At 43.4% G+C, this 18,102-nt stretch overlaps 1 protein-coding gene across 3 annotated transcripts in view; it reads right to left on the bottom strand.

The window, feature by feature from the left end:
- Nucleotides 1-5,700: 5,700 nt before the first annotated feature.
- LOC124033304 (rabphilin-3A-like) overlaps nucleotides 5,701-18,102 on the bottom strand; it is a 50,421-nt gene continuing 38,019 nt past the window's right edge. The window contains exons 2-19 of one of the 3 annotated variants that reach the window (XM_046345289.1): nucleotides 17,079-17,259; nucleotides 16,201-16,294; nucleotides 15,548-15,559; nucleotides 15,002-15,130; nucleotides 14,658-14,787; nucleotides 14,411-14,494; nucleotides 13,950-14,115; nucleotides 12,665-12,853; nucleotides 12,350-12,529; nucleotides 10,324-10,403; nucleotides 10,084-10,158; nucleotides 9,714-9,823; nucleotides 9,408-9,534; nucleotides 9,255-9,311; nucleotides 8,975-9,129; nucleotides 8,678-8,759; nucleotides 8,394-8,490; nucleotides 5,701-8,286 (exon numbers count right to left, since the gene is read on the bottom strand). In XM_046345289.1, the coding sequence (XP_046201245.1) occupies nucleotides 8,156-8,286; nucleotides 8,394-8,490; nucleotides 8,678-8,759; nucleotides 8,975-9,129; nucleotides 9,255-9,311; nucleotides 9,408-9,534; nucleotides 9,714-9,823; nucleotides 10,084-10,158; nucleotides 10,324-10,403; nucleotides 12,350-12,529; nucleotides 12,665-12,853; nucleotides 13,950-14,115; nucleotides 14,411-14,494; nucleotides 14,658-14,787; nucleotides 15,002-15,130; nucleotides 15,548-15,559; nucleotides 16,201-16,274 (1,878 nt within the window). In that variant the 5' untranslated portion in view covers nucleotides 16,275-16,294; nucleotides 17,079-17,259 and the 3' untranslated portion in view covers nucleotides 5,701-8,155. The remainder of the gene's footprint in view (nucleotides 8,287-8,393; nucleotides 8,491-8,677; nucleotides 8,760-8,974; nucleotides 9,130-9,254; nucleotides 9,312-9,407; nucleotides 9,535-9,713; nucleotides 9,824-10,083; nucleotides 10,159-10,323; nucleotides 10,404-12,349; nucleotides 12,530-12,664; nucleotides 12,854-13,949; nucleotides 14,116-14,410; nucleotides 14,495-14,657; nucleotides 14,788-15,001; nucleotides 15,131-15,547; nucleotides 15,560-16,200; nucleotides 16,295-17,078; nucleotides 17,260-18,102) is intronic. The other 2 variants (XM_046345292.1, XM_046345291.1) reach the window with 2 other exon arrangements.

Genomic DNA, 18,102 nt, shown 5'->3' with positions numbered 1-18,102 from the left:
TGGGGATGTCAACAGAATTGATCCCTATTTGGATTCCATTAATTTACCCAAAATAGATCAAGCTGCCTCAAAAAAAACATTGATGTTCCCATAACAAGGGAAGAGATTGAGGACACTTAAGAGATTGAATAATAATAAAAGTCCTGGATCAGATAGCTACTCAAATTAGTTTTATAAAAACTGTATTGACCTAATTTGCCCACTCTTGGAGAGGACCTATTCCCATGCTCTCCAGAAGGGGGAGCTCCTGCTATGCTGGAAGAAGGTGATTATATCTGTCATCTTCAAAGCACTTAAAGATCCACAGAATGCTCCCCATACAGGCCAATTGCACTTCTGTAAAATCTCGTCCTCCATATTGGCTAAACATTTGGAGGCAGTGATAACAACAATAATACATCCAGACCAAATAGTTTTCATTCCTGGTTGTCACCAACCTGACAACATACGTAGATTGCTTAACATTATGTCCCACCCAATTCCCCAACTCGTGCCACGCATGGTATTGGCACTGGATGCTGAAACGGTCTCTTCCAAACATTTGAAAAATGTAATTCAATGGATTCAGTCATTATACTCATTATACTCTGCCACACAAGGCATAGTCCGAGCTTTTCTCAGTCTATCCGGCTGGAACAAGGATGTAGGCAAGGTTTCCTTCTCTCGCCACTCCTGTTTGCTATAAGCATTGAACTCTTATCTCAAATAATAAGTAACAATGTTAATATCAAAGGAATAAAGTTAGGAGATTCAATATTTTGATTTGTTTAACAATTTTTTGGTTACTACATGATTCCATGTGTGTTATTTCATAGTTTTGATGTCTTCACTATTCTACAATGTAGAAAATAGTTTTTTAAATCCTTGAATGAGTAGGTGTGTCCAAACCTTTGACTGGTACTGTATACAGTGGCTTGCGAAAGTATTCACCCCATTGGCATTTTTCCAATTTTGTTGCCTTACAAACTGGAATTAAAATAGATTTTGGGGGGGTTTGAATCATTTGATTTCCACAACATATGTTTTTATTGTGAAACAAAGAAGAAATAAGACAAAAAAACAGAACTTGAGCATGCATAACTATTCACCCCCCCCCGCCCCATCCAAGTCTCAAATTTCTGGAAGACTGAAACAGGTTTTCCTCAAGGATTTCCCTGCATTTAGCACCATCCATCATACCTTAAATTCTGACCAGTTTCCCAGTCCCTGCCGATGGAAAAACATCCCCACAACAGGGATGGTATTCTCGGGGTGATGAGAGGTGTTGGGTTTGCACCAGACATAGCATTTTCTTTGATGGCCAAAAAGCTCAAATTGTGATTGTCGAGGCACAGATCTGGGGAAGGGTACCAAAAAATGTCTGCAGCATTGAAGGTCCCCAAGAACATATTGAGCAATCGGGGGAGAAGGGCTTTGGTCGGGGAGGTGACCAAGAACCTGATGGTCACTCTGACAGAGTTCCTCTGTGGAGATGGGAGAACATTCCAGAAGGACACACATCTCTGCAGCCCTCCACCAATCAGGCCTTTATGGTGGAGTCGTCAGACGGAACCCAGTCCTCAGTAAAAGGCACATGACAGTCTGCTTGCAGTTTTCCAAAATACACCTAAAGACTCTCAGACCATGAGAAACAATATTCTCTGGTCTGATGAAACCAAAATTGAACTCTTTGGCCTGAATGCCAAGTGTCACATCTGAAGGAAACCTGGCACCATCCCTACGGTGATGTCACGTTCGTCGTATTGATGAGACCAAAGCGCAGCGTGATAAGCACACATGCTTCTTTTAATGAAGGGAAAAAACACTAAACAAAGAAATGAAAGTGAAGCTATATAACAACGAGTGCTGACATGCAACTACACATAGACAATAACCCACAAACTATCCAAGGAAAATAACATATGAGATGAGTATGTAAATAAAGTGGCATAGTTAAAGTGGCTAGTGATACATGTATTACATAAGGATGCAGTAGATGATATAGAGTACAGTATATACGTATACATATGAGATGAATAATGTACGGTATGTAAACATTATATTAGGTAGCATTGTTTAAAGTGGCTAGTGATATATTTTACATCAATTCCCATTATTAAAGTGGCTGGAGTTGAGTCAGTGTGTTGGCAGCAGCCACTCAATGTTAGTGGTGGCTGTTTAACAGTCTGATGGCCTTGAGATAGAATCTGTTTTTCAGTCTCTCGGTCCCAGCTTTGATGCACCTGTACTGACCTCGCCTTCTGGATGATAACGGGGTGAACAGGCAGTGGCTCGGGTGGTTGTTGTCCTTTATGATCTTTATGGCCTTCCTGTGACATCGGGTGGTGTAGGTGTCCTGGAGGGCAGGTAGTTGCCCCCGGTGATGCGTTGTGCAGACCTCACTACCCTCTGGAGATCCTTATGGTTGTGGGCGGAGCAGTTGCCGTACCAGGTGGTGATACAGCCCGACAGGATGCTCTCGATTGTGCATCTGTAGAAGTTTGTGAGTGCTTTGGTGACAAGCCAAATTTCTTCAGCCTCCTGAGGTTGAAGAAGCGCTGCTGCGCCTTCTTCACGATGCTGTCTGTATGGGTGGACTAATTCAGTTTGTCTGTGATGTGTACGCAGAGGAACTTAAAACTTACTACCTTCTCCACTACTGTTCCATCGATGTGGATAGGGGGTGTTCCCTCTGCTGTTTCCGGAAGTCCACAATCATCTCCTTAGTTTTGTTGACGTTGAGTGTGAGGTTATTTGCCTGACACCACACTCCGAGGGCCCTTAACAGCAGTTTGTTGGAGAAATTGCTGCCGGTTGGAGAAATCCGAGAAGCCTGCCGACTGGGCACAGACGTCAATTCAACGTTGTTGGACACCTGTTCGTCGAACATCTCATTCCAAATTTATGGGCACTAATATGTAGTTGGTCCTCCCTTTGCTGCTGTAACAGCCTCCACTCTTCTGGGAAGGCTTTATACTAGATGTTGGAACTTTGCTGCAGGGACTTGCTTCCATTCAGCCACAAGTGCATTAGTGAGGTTGGGCATTGATGTTGGGCAATTAAGCCTGGCTCACAGTCTGCGCTCCAATTTAGGCTCTGTGCAGGCCAGTCAAGTTCTTCCACACCAATCTCAACAAATAATTTCTGTATGGACCTTGCTTTGAGCACAGGGGCATTGTCCTGATGAAACAGGAAAGGGCCTTCACCAAACTGTTGCCACAACGTCGGAAGCACAGAATCGTCTAGAATCGTCCCAGACCATTATTCCTCCTTCACCAAACTTTACAATTGGCACTATGCCTTCGGGCAGGTAGCCGTCTCCTGGCATCCGCCAACCCCAGATTCGTCCGTCGAACTGCCAGATGGTGAAGTGTGGTTCATCACCCCAGAGAACGCGTTTCCACTGCTCCAGAGTCCAATGCCTGCAAGCTTTACACCACTCCAGCCGACGCTTGGCGTTGCGTTTGGTGATCTTAGGCTTGTGTGCGACTGCTGGTCCATGGAATCCCATTTTATGAAGTTCCCGACGAACATTATTGTGCTGATGTTACTTCCAGAGGCAGTTTGGAACTTGGTAGTAAGTGTTGCAACCGAGGCGCTCCCGTTCTGTGAGCTTGTGTGGCCTAACACTTTGCGGCTCACTGTTGCTCCTAGACGTTTTCACTTCACAATAACAGCACTTACAGTTGTCTGGCCTGCTCATTCATTTGATGAACTGACTTATTAAAAAGGTGGCATCCTATGACGGTGCCATGTTGAAAGTCACTGAGCTCTTCAGTAAGGCCATTCTACTGGCAATGTTTGTCTATGGAGATTGCATGGTTATGTTGCAGTTCTTGACACACTCACACCGGTGCGCATGGCACCTACTACTACTATACCCCGTTCAGAGGCACTATTTTGTTTTTCATATTCACTCTATGAATGGCTCACATCAATACCATTATCCCAGAAACCCTAGACCCACTCCAATTTGCATACCGCCCCAACAGATCCACAGATGATGCAATCTCTATTGCACTCCACACTGGCTTTTCACACCTGGACACATGGAACAGCTATGTGAGAATGCTATTAATTGACTACAGCTCAGTGTTCAACACCATAGTGCCCTCAATGCTCATCACCAAGCTGAGGACCCTGGGACTAAACACCTTCCTCTGCATCTGGATTCTGGACATCCTGATGGGCCGCCCCCCGGTGGTAAGGATAGGAAACAACACATCCGCCACGCTGATCCTCAACACGGGGTCCCTCAGGGGTGCGTGTGCTCAGTCCCCTCCTGTACTCCCTGTTCACTCATGACTGCATGTCCAGGCACGACTCCAGCACCATAATTAATTTTGCTGGCGACACAACAGTGGTAGGCCTGATCACTGTCAACGATGAGACAGCCTATAGGGAGGAGGTCAGAGACCTGGTAGTGTGGTGCCAGGACAACAACCTCTCCATCAATGTGAGTAAGACAGCGGAGATGATAATGGACAATAGGAAAAGGAGGGCCGCACAGGCCCCCATTAACATTGACGGGGCTGTAGTGGATGGAGCAGGTTGAGAGCTTCAAGTTCCTTGGTGTCCACATCACCAATAAACTCACATTGTCCAAGCATACCAAGACAGTCGTGAAGAGGGCACGACAAAACCTATTCACCCTCAGGAGACTGAAAAGATTTGGCATGGGTCCTCAGATCCTCAAGAAGTTCTACAAATGCACCATGGAGAGCTGACTGGTTGCATCACCTCCTGGTATGGCAACTGCTCGGCCGCCGAACGCAAGGCACTACAGAGTGTAGTGCGAACAGCTCAGTACATCACTGGGGCCAAGCTTCCTGCCATCCAGGACCTCTATACCAGGCCGTGTCAGAGGAAGGCCCTAAAAATGGTCAAAGACTCCAGCCACCCCGGTCATAGACTGTTCTCTCTGCTACCGCACGGCAAGCGGGACGGGAGCGCCAAGTCTAGGTCTAAGAGACTTCTAAACAGCTTCTACCCCCAAGCCATAAGACTCCTGAACAGCTAATCAAATGGCTATTGCATTGCACCCCCCTTTTACACTGATGCCACCCTCAGTGTATTATCTATGCATAGTCACTTTCACTCTACCTACATGTACATATTACCTCAATTACCTCAGCTAACCGGTGCCCCTGCACATTGACTCTGTACCGGTAGCCTCGCTATTGTTATTTTACTGCTGCTCTTTAGTTATTTGTTACTTTTATTTCTTATTTTTTACTTAGCAATTTTTTTATTTGTATTTGCTTTTTTGTTTTTTGTTAACTTACCAGGTATTTTTCTTAACTACGTTGTTGTTTAAGGGCTTGTAAGTAAGCATTTCACTGTAAGGTGAAACACCTGTTGAATTTGGCACATGTGACAAATAAAATTTGATTTGATTTGAATTGAATGGCACACATACACAATCCATGTCTCAAGTCCTAAAAATCCTTCTTTAACTTGTCTTCTCCCCTTCATCTAGACAACAAGTGACATCAATAAGGGATCATAGCTTTCACTTGGATTCACCTGGTCAGGCTATGTCATGGGAAGAGCAGGCGTTCCTAATGTTTAATACACTCAGTGTTTCTCTAAACAATAAGGGCCGAGGAGGTGTGGTATATGCCCAATGGGCTGTTCTTAGGCACAACGCAACATGTAGCATCAAAACCACACACACACACAAAACTATCTCCCCACAAAGACCATAGACGGTACACAAGATGATGATCTCACAAGTCTGACCTTGCTTTTATTGATCTGTGTAAACCTAACTCTTTGTAAAATCTTTACATGCAAACATACACAGGTACTTATATTTTGTTTCTCTCAAGTCCATGCACTACTTATTTACAATTAACATAAATTAAAACAAACAAACAATTCATTTAAATAGAGTAGGCAGAACAAAACGGAGAACAGTTGTATCCTCTTTAGGTTTAGCGATACTTACTATCCAGAAAAGAGAATAGAAATTAATTAAGATTAAAGACCACTAAACTGGTCACAAAACAGAACAGGTAGGCTACAATAGTACCGTAGTAGAACCAGTGGAAACCAAGTGCATACGCAACAAAATAATGTTGAAATTGTGGCTACTGGTGGACAGCAAGACAATACAGTTCAGCAGAGGCTCTCATTGGCTGTGGGAGCTCCTGTTTTTACCCATCAAAGGAGGAGACCGAGCACTTGGTGAAAATGCATCACTCTATAGATGAGATGAATCTCCTTTAATCGTCTACCTTCAGGAACTGGTCGGTGAGATCACCGTGCTTGACTGTTTACGCACAGTAATCAGCCCTCTAAGCGTTATCTGAGCTCTGTGTACAGGGTCCTAGCTTTTGCTCTCATCCCTGTCACATTACCAAGCTGAGGATGCTCTGAAGAGGGTCTAAAGTAGCGCGGTACATCAATGAATTTATCCATTGTTAGCCTAATGATAATAATAGTCCTGATATTCATGCTGCATAAATACATGTATGTTGCTGTGGACTTCAGTGTTTAAAAAAAGCATTTGGACCAATGTTAAGGGTTAGAGACAAATCATCAAATTACAATATAATTTGTTTCTTAAGTCAATGTATATATCATGAACCACAAGATCTCTCATGCATAGTTTTTTTGGAGAAACTTGCAAACAGCTGTATAAATTGAAGTCATTCCATGGTATAAGATGTGCTTTCTTTGAATTACGGTAAAACCGCCAAAACTTTGAGTGAATGGTGCAGCAAAAAAGGATGACGCATTAATGGAGGCGGCCAGAGTGGGTAAAGGGGGGTGCATTGTGGGGAGGAGCCGGTTGGGGTGTGTGACTGCTCCAGCCACAGAAAACACAAGGGTCACGAGCACAGTGCATGCAAGCAGCTCATTTACTTATGACATAGCCTTACCCACGTTGTCTTATTTCATGTGACTAAGGTGGAGCAGGCTTTACGTGGCAGTGAAAAATCTGATCATGTGCATTCGATCTAAAAATGTCAGTCAGTAAAAAACCTCTGTAAACATTCATTTAGACCACACCTGTCATAGTATACTTCTCATTACTCGCCAGGGAAATAAGGTTTTCCTGTCTCCTCTCTACCTTCACCGTAAACAAAGAACTGAACCAGATTTTCAACTTTTCAGTGCAAACATTCTCATCAAAAATTGAACATGTTCCCACTACCTCTATATAAACATGACTCAAATAAGGACAAAGTGAACACTTGTCATGAAGTGAGCACAATTTCTTCTAATAGGAGTGCTATCATTCAAAATATTTAAACTGATTCTGAAATAAATACAAATATGATTTACTTGAATTGCCTATTTAGTATGTAATATATTAAAAAATAATAAATATATGTTTTTTGTCAAGTTTTTTGTGAATCATTCCCAGAGTCCAGATTATTTTCTATCTTTAACTTCAGAAATTCTGCAGCATATAAACCTTCTTCATGAGAATGCCATAATATTCATTAGATATCATTAAATAAACATGTGACTTTTGGAACATTTGAAATAGTTCAGAGGGCAGCTGTGGGTCCTCGGTGTGTTTTCATGTGGTTTTGCATGCTCATACAAGTGGTAATAATACTGCATGATGTCATTTTACAAGAAATGAAGGATTACAACCTGCCAGTCTAATGAACTTCATAGTCCAACGGGTGCTGCAGCTGTAATCCCACATAGAATTACATATTGCTTCAACATCTTTTGTGCTAGTGCATTTCAATATTGGTTTTCTTTAGGATGTGTCAAATTCAATATATAACATCATCGACTGCTATGATTATCTCAATGCAACCGTATAATACAATGTCAAGCTGTTGTTTTTATTATCTTCAAAAGTACTTATTTATGTATTTTTTTGCCTTCAATTGTTGAATCCCTAAGTTGTTTATGATTTCAGGATGATTTTAAAGTATACCATGTTTTGCCTCTGGAGGAGTATTTCCAGATAAGTCTCAGTAAAGGGGGAGAGACATGAGATGGGAATATCACACCTGGGACAACAGGGGAGGATGGAAAGGTGCATGTGGCGGGTTGGGTTGAGGACAGGAAAGAATGCAGACAGCCAGACAGGAAGACTACTGGTTAGTCCAATATTAAAGGTTCTTGGGAAGGGTAGAGAGGGTAATGTGAGAAAGGAGAGGGGGATGAGTGTTGAGGGAGAGGACTTTGCTCATTATAATAGGGGTTAGTTGCTGTTGACAGGATTCTCATTCAACAGGGTGTGCCAGCGCTCTATCTTCTTGTCCTTGTTCTTCAGGCACTCATACCAGTGCTTCAGCCGCTCCCCTTTGGCTGTGATGCCCAGCTGGCACCCACCTACAGCAGACCAACAAGGAGGGAGAGGAGGGTGAGAGGGCTGGCACAACAGATGGAAACTTCAACAAGGTATAGTAGATCTCAAACAGATCTCCTATGGATCGTACCGATGTAATCGTTGGATTTCCCAATGTCGTAGTCCCACACTGAGATGTCCAGGGTCTTCTTAGCCAGGTCGCTGTGCTTGATGTCATAGCTAAATTCCTGTAACACAACAACGGAGAAATCATCCCCCTCACAATATCCAATAAATGTAATTTACTTCGATACACAAATCAATACATTGATGTTTTCACAGGCATTTAAACATTAAAAGCACAAACAAAGTACTGCTATCAGATGGTTACTTTCATCTTCTATTATTATTGCAAGGGACCAACAGGAGGCTGACCTCGTTGTACTCTGGGTTCAGGTTCTTCTTCTTGATATTTGTTTTGTTCTTGGCCTTCTTCCCCATATCAGGTCTCAGGCATCTAACACATCATATAATAGATCATATTAGTTTGATGTTGTCATCCTGCATTTGGGGATAGGAAAGTAAATTGCAAAACAGATATTCTGCTATGCAAATGAAAAACTTTGACATAATTCCATTTGTATTGATTTTGAGTGAAAAAATGATACTAAACACTGGAAACGTTTTTTTTTGTATTCACGCCTGATAGGAAACACAGTGAAACAGACTGACATTTCGACAAATGGGTCAGAGTATCCATTGGCATCCATGGCGGCCAGGTGAACACAGCGCACCACACCCACGAGGAGACGATTCTGCTGGGTGCTGTACGTGAGGGAGATCAAGATACGACCACGCTCCTCCACATCTCCAACCTCCTTCCCACCCTGGACGAGAGAGAGAGGAGGGAAGAGTAACATTTTTTTTAAAAATCATATCACGAAGACATGATTTGCATGAAGACACGTAGCGGTAATCTACATGCCCATACATGCAGGTCAAACACCAATACCTCATCCTCGTAGAGCGAAATGCCTCGAGCCCCTCCAGCTGTTGCAGTCTTCTTTGTCTGTGGAAAAATATGGATAAGGGTGGTCCAATCAAACATACAAACAAATGGGACTTTTACTGTATATTTATCTGTGTAGCATGTTAACGTGCTCACAGGGACAACTCTCTCGAGACACACGTTGAAGTTGTTTTTCTGGTTGATCTTCAGTTTCTTCAGCGCAATGCGAGTTTCTCCGATAAACTCATTATGCCCAAACTTGTCCTCATCACAGACAGAGATCCTACATCAAACAAGATAGTACATCGATCATATTGGATCATCACCTCTCTGGAGGAAATCATGTCAATTAAAACAATTAAGCCTTTAGATAAAACCACGGTAACAAATGTAGACAACGAGACAGGTTATCCTGATGTTTAGTGAACAGACGTGTGTTGTTTCTCTGCTTCAAGTATCCACCTGAGAGTCTTGCGCTGCATGTCCTCGTCTGTGAGTCCGTGGTAGACCAGGGTCTCGTTCCAGGCAGGGTTACGGGTGTTTCTCAGGGTCTTGGTGCGTAGCTTGTTGGACTGCAGCACATGAGAGTAGATACAATAAATAAAGATAAGGAACTCAATCAACTGGTCTAGAGCACTTCTATATCTGAGCCTGGAGAGAGGCAAGGGACCTTTATGTGTAGTACAATGGATCATCCTTATGGTGGCAGGCTTGAGCTAATGGGCGTGTATCCTAGCATTACACATTTTTCTGAATAATAACACATACCATAACAAATACACAAACATATATTAACTCCCAGGTTGAAAATAAGGAAAGTGAATTCTATCACCTTACTGGCCCCTGGCAATAGATGCAGCTTGACATAGGGATCAGCCAGTCCGTTCGAGTCCATGGGCTTCAGTCCCTGAGGGAAAGACAAGACTCTTTATGTCACCAGACAGGACAGCAGGGACCAGGAGCCCCTATTCAAGATGGAAAAGTAAACTACTGCAGCAGCAGCTTCTTAACACAGGCCACTTCAGTGTAATTGGCTCAGAGTGAGTGAGTGAATGAGTGCAGTAGGTGATACCTTGGCTTTGAGGATGCTGCAGTGGAGACTGTTGTTCTCCTGCTCATAAAGCAAGCTAAACTCCAAGCCGCCCAGAGTGGCTGAAATACACCCAGAACAGTCATTAGGCCAGACAACAAACAGTGGAACACAGTCACTAGCAGTACATCTTATATAGAGAGCACTGGGTTGTAAATAGAGTCTAGACTGGGATTGATTCTCAGAGTATCAGAAAATATTGAGAATGTCTACAACCCTTTTCCTAGACAGCTACCATCCTGTAGGTTTTCACTCCAACTTTAATGTAGCGCACTTGATTGTAATAATTAGCTGGTTGATAAACTGAATCAGGTTAGTTACAACTGGTGTGGGAGTGAAAAACCTACAGGAGGGTAACTCTCCAGGAACAGGGTTGGAGAAGCCTGGTCGACCGTAAAAGAGACATGAGCCTCACGCCAGACGGCAGACCAAACAACAGAAAATCAAGTGATGAACTGATAAAGGAGAAATAAATAAATAATCCAAAAGTAAATCTGCAGACTAAATGGACTGTAAACAGATGAAATAGGTTATGCATCCGTCCAAAGAAACAGGAAATCACATTAAAAACCAGCAGAATATCACTGTAATATCAGCTAAAGAAAAATATGACTCACAAAGGAATACATTTAGAAAATATCCCACTTCAAACGGAACATGAAAACAGAGAAGTTAAATGGGATTCTATGCATGGATGTTTAGGGAGGGTGAAACTGGGATGATACTAATAATCAATAGGTTTAAATCTATCATCCCCCTCATCTAAAACAGTAAACCTCCAACAGCTCCAAACCACCACATTGCTGAGTAATGGTTGGGAGGCTAGCGTTTAAAGCCTGTAGTTCTAGTGGCCCGTGTACTTAAATCTCTCTGACTCCAATCAGCCTCTTTAGCGATTCAAATGGCAGGAAAACAATAAAGCACAGGAAAGTTGAATATTAGATTAGGGCGAAAATGCACACATTTAATTTGTGTAATATAATGCTACCTACAGTAACGAGATGCAAACAAAGAATGTACTTGTTTAATCCATTAGGCCTACAGAACCACAGAACCTGGCTGTCCTAGCACTGCCAACTCCATAGAGAACCAGAACCAATGCTATTTCTACCATAACATTAGGGAACTATTGAAACACAAGGGAAATCTAGATCCCGTCAGCGCTCTCTTATCCCAAATAATGTGTTCTGTTCTAAATTCCCGGACCCCCATGAAGTATATGAACGCCTCATCCCCCAGGGAGCAAGGAAAGACCATTTGAGGAATGTAACATGGCGTACGACTGTCATGACACGATTCATATCACGCAAAGGAGACATGCATACAAATTGTTCCATTACAGAGTTTGTCTCACTATTGAATTGTTTTACATTCTCTTCTACTTCACTTCCAAGATGTTGATTCACATGGCTGGATAATATACGGTCGTTATCGTATATCATCTCCAATACATCTCCATGAATTCTAGTAGAAGGATGCATGCTGGCTGCTAGTATTATTAGAGGATTGATATGCTTAGAACGCTACAAAGGCCATCGACTCAAAGGGGTAAGAGGTCAAGCAAGGAGATGCTACAACAGACTGGATAAAAGTGTCTGCTGAATGACTACGTAAACAAATAGAAATACAAAGAGCAGACCCACAGGGCAAACACCGGTTCAATCAACATTGTTTCCACGTTATTTCAATGAAATTACATTGAACCAACGTGGAATAGTTATATTGATGTATGTGCCCAGTGGGGAGTCTTTATACACTGAGTGTACAAGACGTTAAGAACATCTTCCTAATATTGAGTCTATTTAAGCAATATGGCCCGAGGAGGTGTGATATATGCCCAGTAAACCACAACTAAGTGATGTTGGTACACTCAGTGTATGTTGACTTAAAACTGTCTGGAAGCCATCGAGAGAGATATCACTGAAGTCTTGAGTAAGGTGGAAATCCAACAGTAGACACATAGCCCATATTGAAGAGGTCTAGCTGGAAGGACAGGCTGGTCACTTACTGGCCTCATCTGAGTCATAGCTGTTTGCATCCTCCTCCTCAGGCGGAGGGGCTTGTTGTCGAGCAGGAACGGGGTTGTAGGTGGTTGGCTGTCTCCTCTCCTCCCGCACTGCAGGAGGCACTCTCTCCTCCACTGGAGCACCGCTAGTGGAGTAGCCACCTCCCTCCGTCTCCAGTGGAGCTACAACCATAACCATGATAATGATTAGTGTTTTTTTATGTGCTGATGGACACTACATATTTCTATCCTCTATAAATGCTAAGTGTGTGTCAGTGTCAGGGCTGGCCTGGTGATGTGGGTCCATCTTTGCCATACCCTGCTGGGCCGATGCTGCTGGAGGGGGCCTGGAGCTCTGGACTGGAACAGCCTTCTGCAGCGCCACTGGGCTGTTCTGAGCACCTCCCTCATTGTAACCATGACCAGTCCCACCAGTGGCCATGCGAACATCTGACGGCTTAGGGGCCACAGGTGGTTTGCCAGCATGCCCCAGTTCCTCTGGTCCTGCTACACACATTAACAAAACACACACACACACACACATCACTTAGACTGCCCTGCAGTGGAATCCATATGGCTCTCTAGTCTCTGTGAATCCTTTTAATGTTGAAGATTTTCCATTGCACAGGCATTGACCTACATACAGTACAACAAACTGTGGCAGGCAACCTTGATCACTTCCTAAATCCTGGATTTCTTTTCTCTACCTTTTCCCCCCCAGCTTTCTTTTTTTGAAGATATCTTACTGTGATTCTAATGGCACTGCTGCAAGTGGGAGCAGATTCTATGCCACCTCTCTTTTCAGAGCCCCCTGGAGGTGCCAGCCTTGCCCCAGAATGTACTTCCCACTGCCCAAGTCAACCCACCCACCCCTTGATCTGGCTGTCTGAGAGGAGGTGGCAGTGCTCATTCTGGGAAACAGACCTGGGCTTTTATGCTAATGCTGACAAATGAATCACTCAAATAATTGTTAGGAGTGACTGGGAGCCAGTGGAGGGCCCAACATCTGGTGATGTTTGTCTGTTTAAACTGGTGAGACGTTGCATTGAGATGGTGGCTATAAGGTTAATGACTGAATGACTCACCTGCTCCCTGCTGGCTAGCACTAGGAGACTGACTCTCCTCTGGACCTGGGAGACAGGCAGCACCGGACATTGATTCTCTCTCACACCTACACTCTTATTTTTGCCCTGTCAACTGAGTTGTTTTGTATAAGACTTCAGTCATATTGAACGTGGTACATGTTCATGAATTAAGACCTCTCCCGAGTGTGCATGGCCCACTGAGATATGCTCCCAACAAAACAGTAGTACTATATTCATAGTCGACAACATCAGTAAAGAACAGTACAAAATTTAAAACAAATAAAACATTGTAGATACTGTTCGGGGTTTCCATCACTTTTATCTTTTAGAATAGAATATTGACTTCAGGACAACATCATTCCCATTTAGCTATAATTAGTTAGCTGAATGGGTTTTATTCTGCCTGGCCAGCTACTGAAAACAGACCATGTCTATATCTGCTTTGCCACTCTCACAAGCCAAAAAAGCAATCAACCTGACACAACCCCCATTCCCACTGCTCCGTGCGGCCTGCTTACCTCTGGCCTGTGATTGGGGATGACCAGCTGCAGCCCTGGGGTCAGATGATGCTGGCTCTGGGGCTCGCTGGGCACTTGACTCTTTGGACTTGGAGATGGGCATGGGCGAGGGCAGGAACTGCTTAGGAAAGCCTTTAAAGAACCAAGCACCAGATCGCTTCCACACCTAAGAGATGATTTAGAATCTTTCATCTTTATTTGGATCCCCATCAAGCTGACGCCATGACAACAGATAGTCTTCCTGGGGTTCGTAAATAATGGCCTGCGTCATATAAGCTTTAACCTTGACACCAACAGTACACTCACTGTTAATCTCCCTGATCCCTCTGTCTCACAGAAAGTGAATCATCACTCTGTATCTTTCACCAACCACGTCCTTTAATTCACTATGACACATAGCGTAACATGTGTCATGCTATGACATATCCCTGTCACCCTGTGTGTCTCGCAGAAATACTCACCTCTCGCTGTTCGCTGCAGATCTTGCAGAGCCACACAGAGCGCGACCGGCTGCCGTTCTGCACTCCACACTTGGTGCACATGTGCTACAGGAGAAAAGACACAGGTTCACAAAGAGGTATTAATGTTTACAATGTCACAGATATATTACCATTTCATTTCTCAGGGTCAATTGTGGCCTAACATGGTCCGCAAAGCGTCTTTGCCATCTAGGAAGGGGAAAAAAGCCAATCTTTCCAACCCCCCTACCTTTTTGCAGTCCTCACAAACCACTGAGCTGACCCCTGGAACACCCAGCTGCTCCCCACACAGCAGACAGCGGTTCACCCCGTCCCCACACACCGTCTTCTTCATGTCATCTAGACGGTTCACCAGGCGTCTGTAGCAGCCAGGACAACTTTCATTACAGCCTATTACCAGTAGAACATCCTTGCTCAGTTGGGTAAATGTGTTATTAATAGTCTAACTGATTGAATGATGTGTGTGTAATTCTATCATCTTGTCTAGTATTTTTGGTGAGATTTAACAACACTGAGGTGGGCCGTGCATTGGAGTTCCAATCCATTAGCTCAGAATGTCTCTTTAGTCCTCACCCAATTCTCTCCTGCTCCATGGCCTCCATCTTCTCAGCACGGGCGATCACACCGTTAATGATCTCCTTCTCCTCGTCGGTCAGGTCCGGAGCGTCGGGACCTGGCCTGGCCTGGTTGGTCCAGTTGCCCCTGACAACCACACAGGAAAACTGTCTGGGGCTGAGGCACCCATTCTGCATGCATGCATTTTTAGCACGTCAGGGTCACACACTCAGACATACAGTGAGAAATCAAATGTATATGCAAAATAACACTCAGACACAAGAATTGACAGAGGTATACAATAGACAGAGACAAAGTAGACAACGTAATACAACAAATACCATAATGGCCTAATGCACATGTGCACATTGTGCAAACATCCTTCATTACCTGTGTCCAAAACATATGTGAACATACAATAATTAAGGAGAGAATATACATTTACCTGTACATAGCCTAGACACACTCTAAATACAATCAAAAAGTAGAATAGTAGATTGAAACTGTGGAGAGGGTGGGGGGATAAGGTAGACGGAGAGATGGAGGGAGAGCTGTACTACTTACTGTTCCTTATCACTGAGTCCCAGCCATGGCAGAGATTAAAAGGAAGCAGACAGGAGAGGAGAAAATAAATTGGTGCCTGGGAAAGCATGGAGGGGTTAACAGCACCATGCAGCAGGCAATTGACCAACACTAAAAAAAAATGCTGGGTTGTTTGGATGACCCAACTGCTGGGTTGCAGGCATTGGGTCTCTTAGTTGGGTTGTTGTTTTTTTTAAGTGCAAGGTAGGGTTTTTGATGCTGGATTATTGAGATATGTCCCAGTGGGTTCGATCATAAGAATGGAGGCGTGACTTAGTAAGGGTGTAGCTTTCAGATGTTAAGTTATTTTTAGCCACCCGTGAGAGCAAATGTCATTCCCGTTCATCTGTTCAGTTGTATTGTTATCACGTATTAAGGTTGGACACTGACAGCTTTAATGAGGCTTACACACGTGTAGAAGTGCTGGGTCAACCCAGCATGAAAGTGAATAAAAACTGAATTGATGGTTAAATGAACCCATGTTTTGGTAATCCCAACAACTCAACATGTTGGGTTATTCACACAACCCAACTGGCTAGGTCAAAATAACTCAAATAAATAAAAATCTTTTTTTAGAGTGCAGAGATAACAGCATGGTGCTTAGTGTACCCTGTTGTTATGCCACCCGTGCTTACTTGGCATGCATGCTCATCTGCCTATCGTTGGGCACCCAGCGGTCCGAGCTACCGCCCATCACTGCGTTCGTCATGGCTGCTGCACTATTGCACTCTGCAGGTGGACACGCAGATAAAGACGAGACACACACACACAAAGTTACATGATAAATTACACATATAACAAGGAATTCTTAGCTACAGATACTCTTTGCCCTAAATCACTTAGGCTAGGTTTTAAGATGAGCATTTACATTCTCTGATTCCTTCATTGGAAACAACATGAACAATTTTAATCTTGTTCCTCACTATGTAATCAATTTAGTCACACATTAAATTATTATGAGTTAGATAATCATAATGAGTTGTTTATTAAAAGTTATCTTCTCCCATCTTTACCACAACTCAAATCAATACATCAAATCCATGCAGGAAAGCATAACTAACTGTCAACTGATCAAATTGACGGTCACATTTAATATTCCCTGCTTAAGCAGCACTAACTTCCAATCAAATCAAATGTTACTGACTTCAGCATTAATATTGCTGCCCTCTCAGCAGGCAGAGCCCTCTGTATGCTAAGAGTGTGGGCCAGGAGATTCACTGACCACAGATTGGCTTGTCATCAGACCACTTATTCTATTTGATGTAAGAGTCTGATACTGACACAGTACATTACAATAACAATAAGGGCTATGAATAAGGACAATATCAACAGTGCCTTTATGTGATCTGTGTAAAACTTTACAGTAACGATGGATAAACCATGTCTCCCAATGTCTAGACAATTTTTACAGACCAACTAATGTTTGTGATGCAACCACTGAGCAATTTAATCAAATGGAACAATGTGACAGGAAATTACACAAATCAATAGGAGTGTAGAGAACTGAACGTACCTCTATGCGCTCAAAGCTTCCGAGGGCCACCACCAGGCAGAGCGGGGAGCGACACCCAGCCAGCAACAGGGTGGGTCCTCAGGGAATGAGCAGGGTGGGTAGGGAGGGTCAACAATCTTCTTTCCACAGTAGCCTGGCTCAGATAGAGGCTCCTCCGTCCAAATCTGATGATAGCAGGGAACTGAGACATGTTGTGGCATGATTGGAGAGAGTAAGGGGGTAAGACAGAAAAAGAGGGAGAGAAAAGAAACTGTGAGGGGAAAAAATCTATAAATCTCATTTGTCTTCAGTTTGCTACAAGCAATCACTCCACAGTAGCACTCCAGAACATAGCTAGAAGTGAGAGAGAGGGGGGAGTGGGGAAAAAGAGAGAGGGGGAGGGGTAATTCTGATCTACAGTATTAACTCCTGTATTAAGACTTACATTTATTGGTCATTCAAATTACCCGCAGAATGCACAACAAACAATGAGTACTATTGTATATAAACTGTAGGCGGATGCCTTTATAGTATTGGCCTGGAACCTGTCTCACTACCCTGCTGGAAAAAAACAGCATGACGAGCATAGGCTGATCATAGCATACGCTGTGTTTTGGACACTGATGACCAGCATGGTATGCTGGTGACCAGCATGGTATGCTGGTGACCAGCCTTCTCTGTGTTTTGGACACTGGTGACCAGCATAAACTGGTCACCAGCATCAAAGTGCTTAATTATTAACGACAGTACATCACGTAGTTCTTACTTTAAGAGTTTCACCCTAATACAGTAAACGCCTCAGGCCTTCAAGTCACATTATGCTGGCTTGCAAAGGTATATTTAATTTCTATTGGAATCCAGCCAGAGTAGGAATATCCAACTATTGGAATTTCTATTCACCCCAAATCTGCATTCAGAAAGATTGCCAGGATTAGAATTATGAATAAATGAGACCATCTAAACTGGAACAACCATTTCAGTAACCATTACCCTTATCCTACTCCTCCTCTGTTCCTCTGGTGATGTAGAGGTTAATCCAGGCCCT

Source organism: Oncorhynchus gorbuscha, linkage group LG04 (assembly GCF_021184085.1).
Source record: "Oncorhynchus gorbuscha isolate QuinsamMale2020 ecotype Even-year linkage group LG04, OgorEven_v1.0, whole genome shotgun sequence".
Classification (NCBI taxonomy): domain Eukaryota; kingdom Metazoa; phylum Chordata; class Actinopteri; order Salmoniformes; family Salmonidae; genus Oncorhynchus; species Oncorhynchus gorbuscha.
This window is presented reverse-complemented; position numbering and strand designations above follow the sequence as displayed.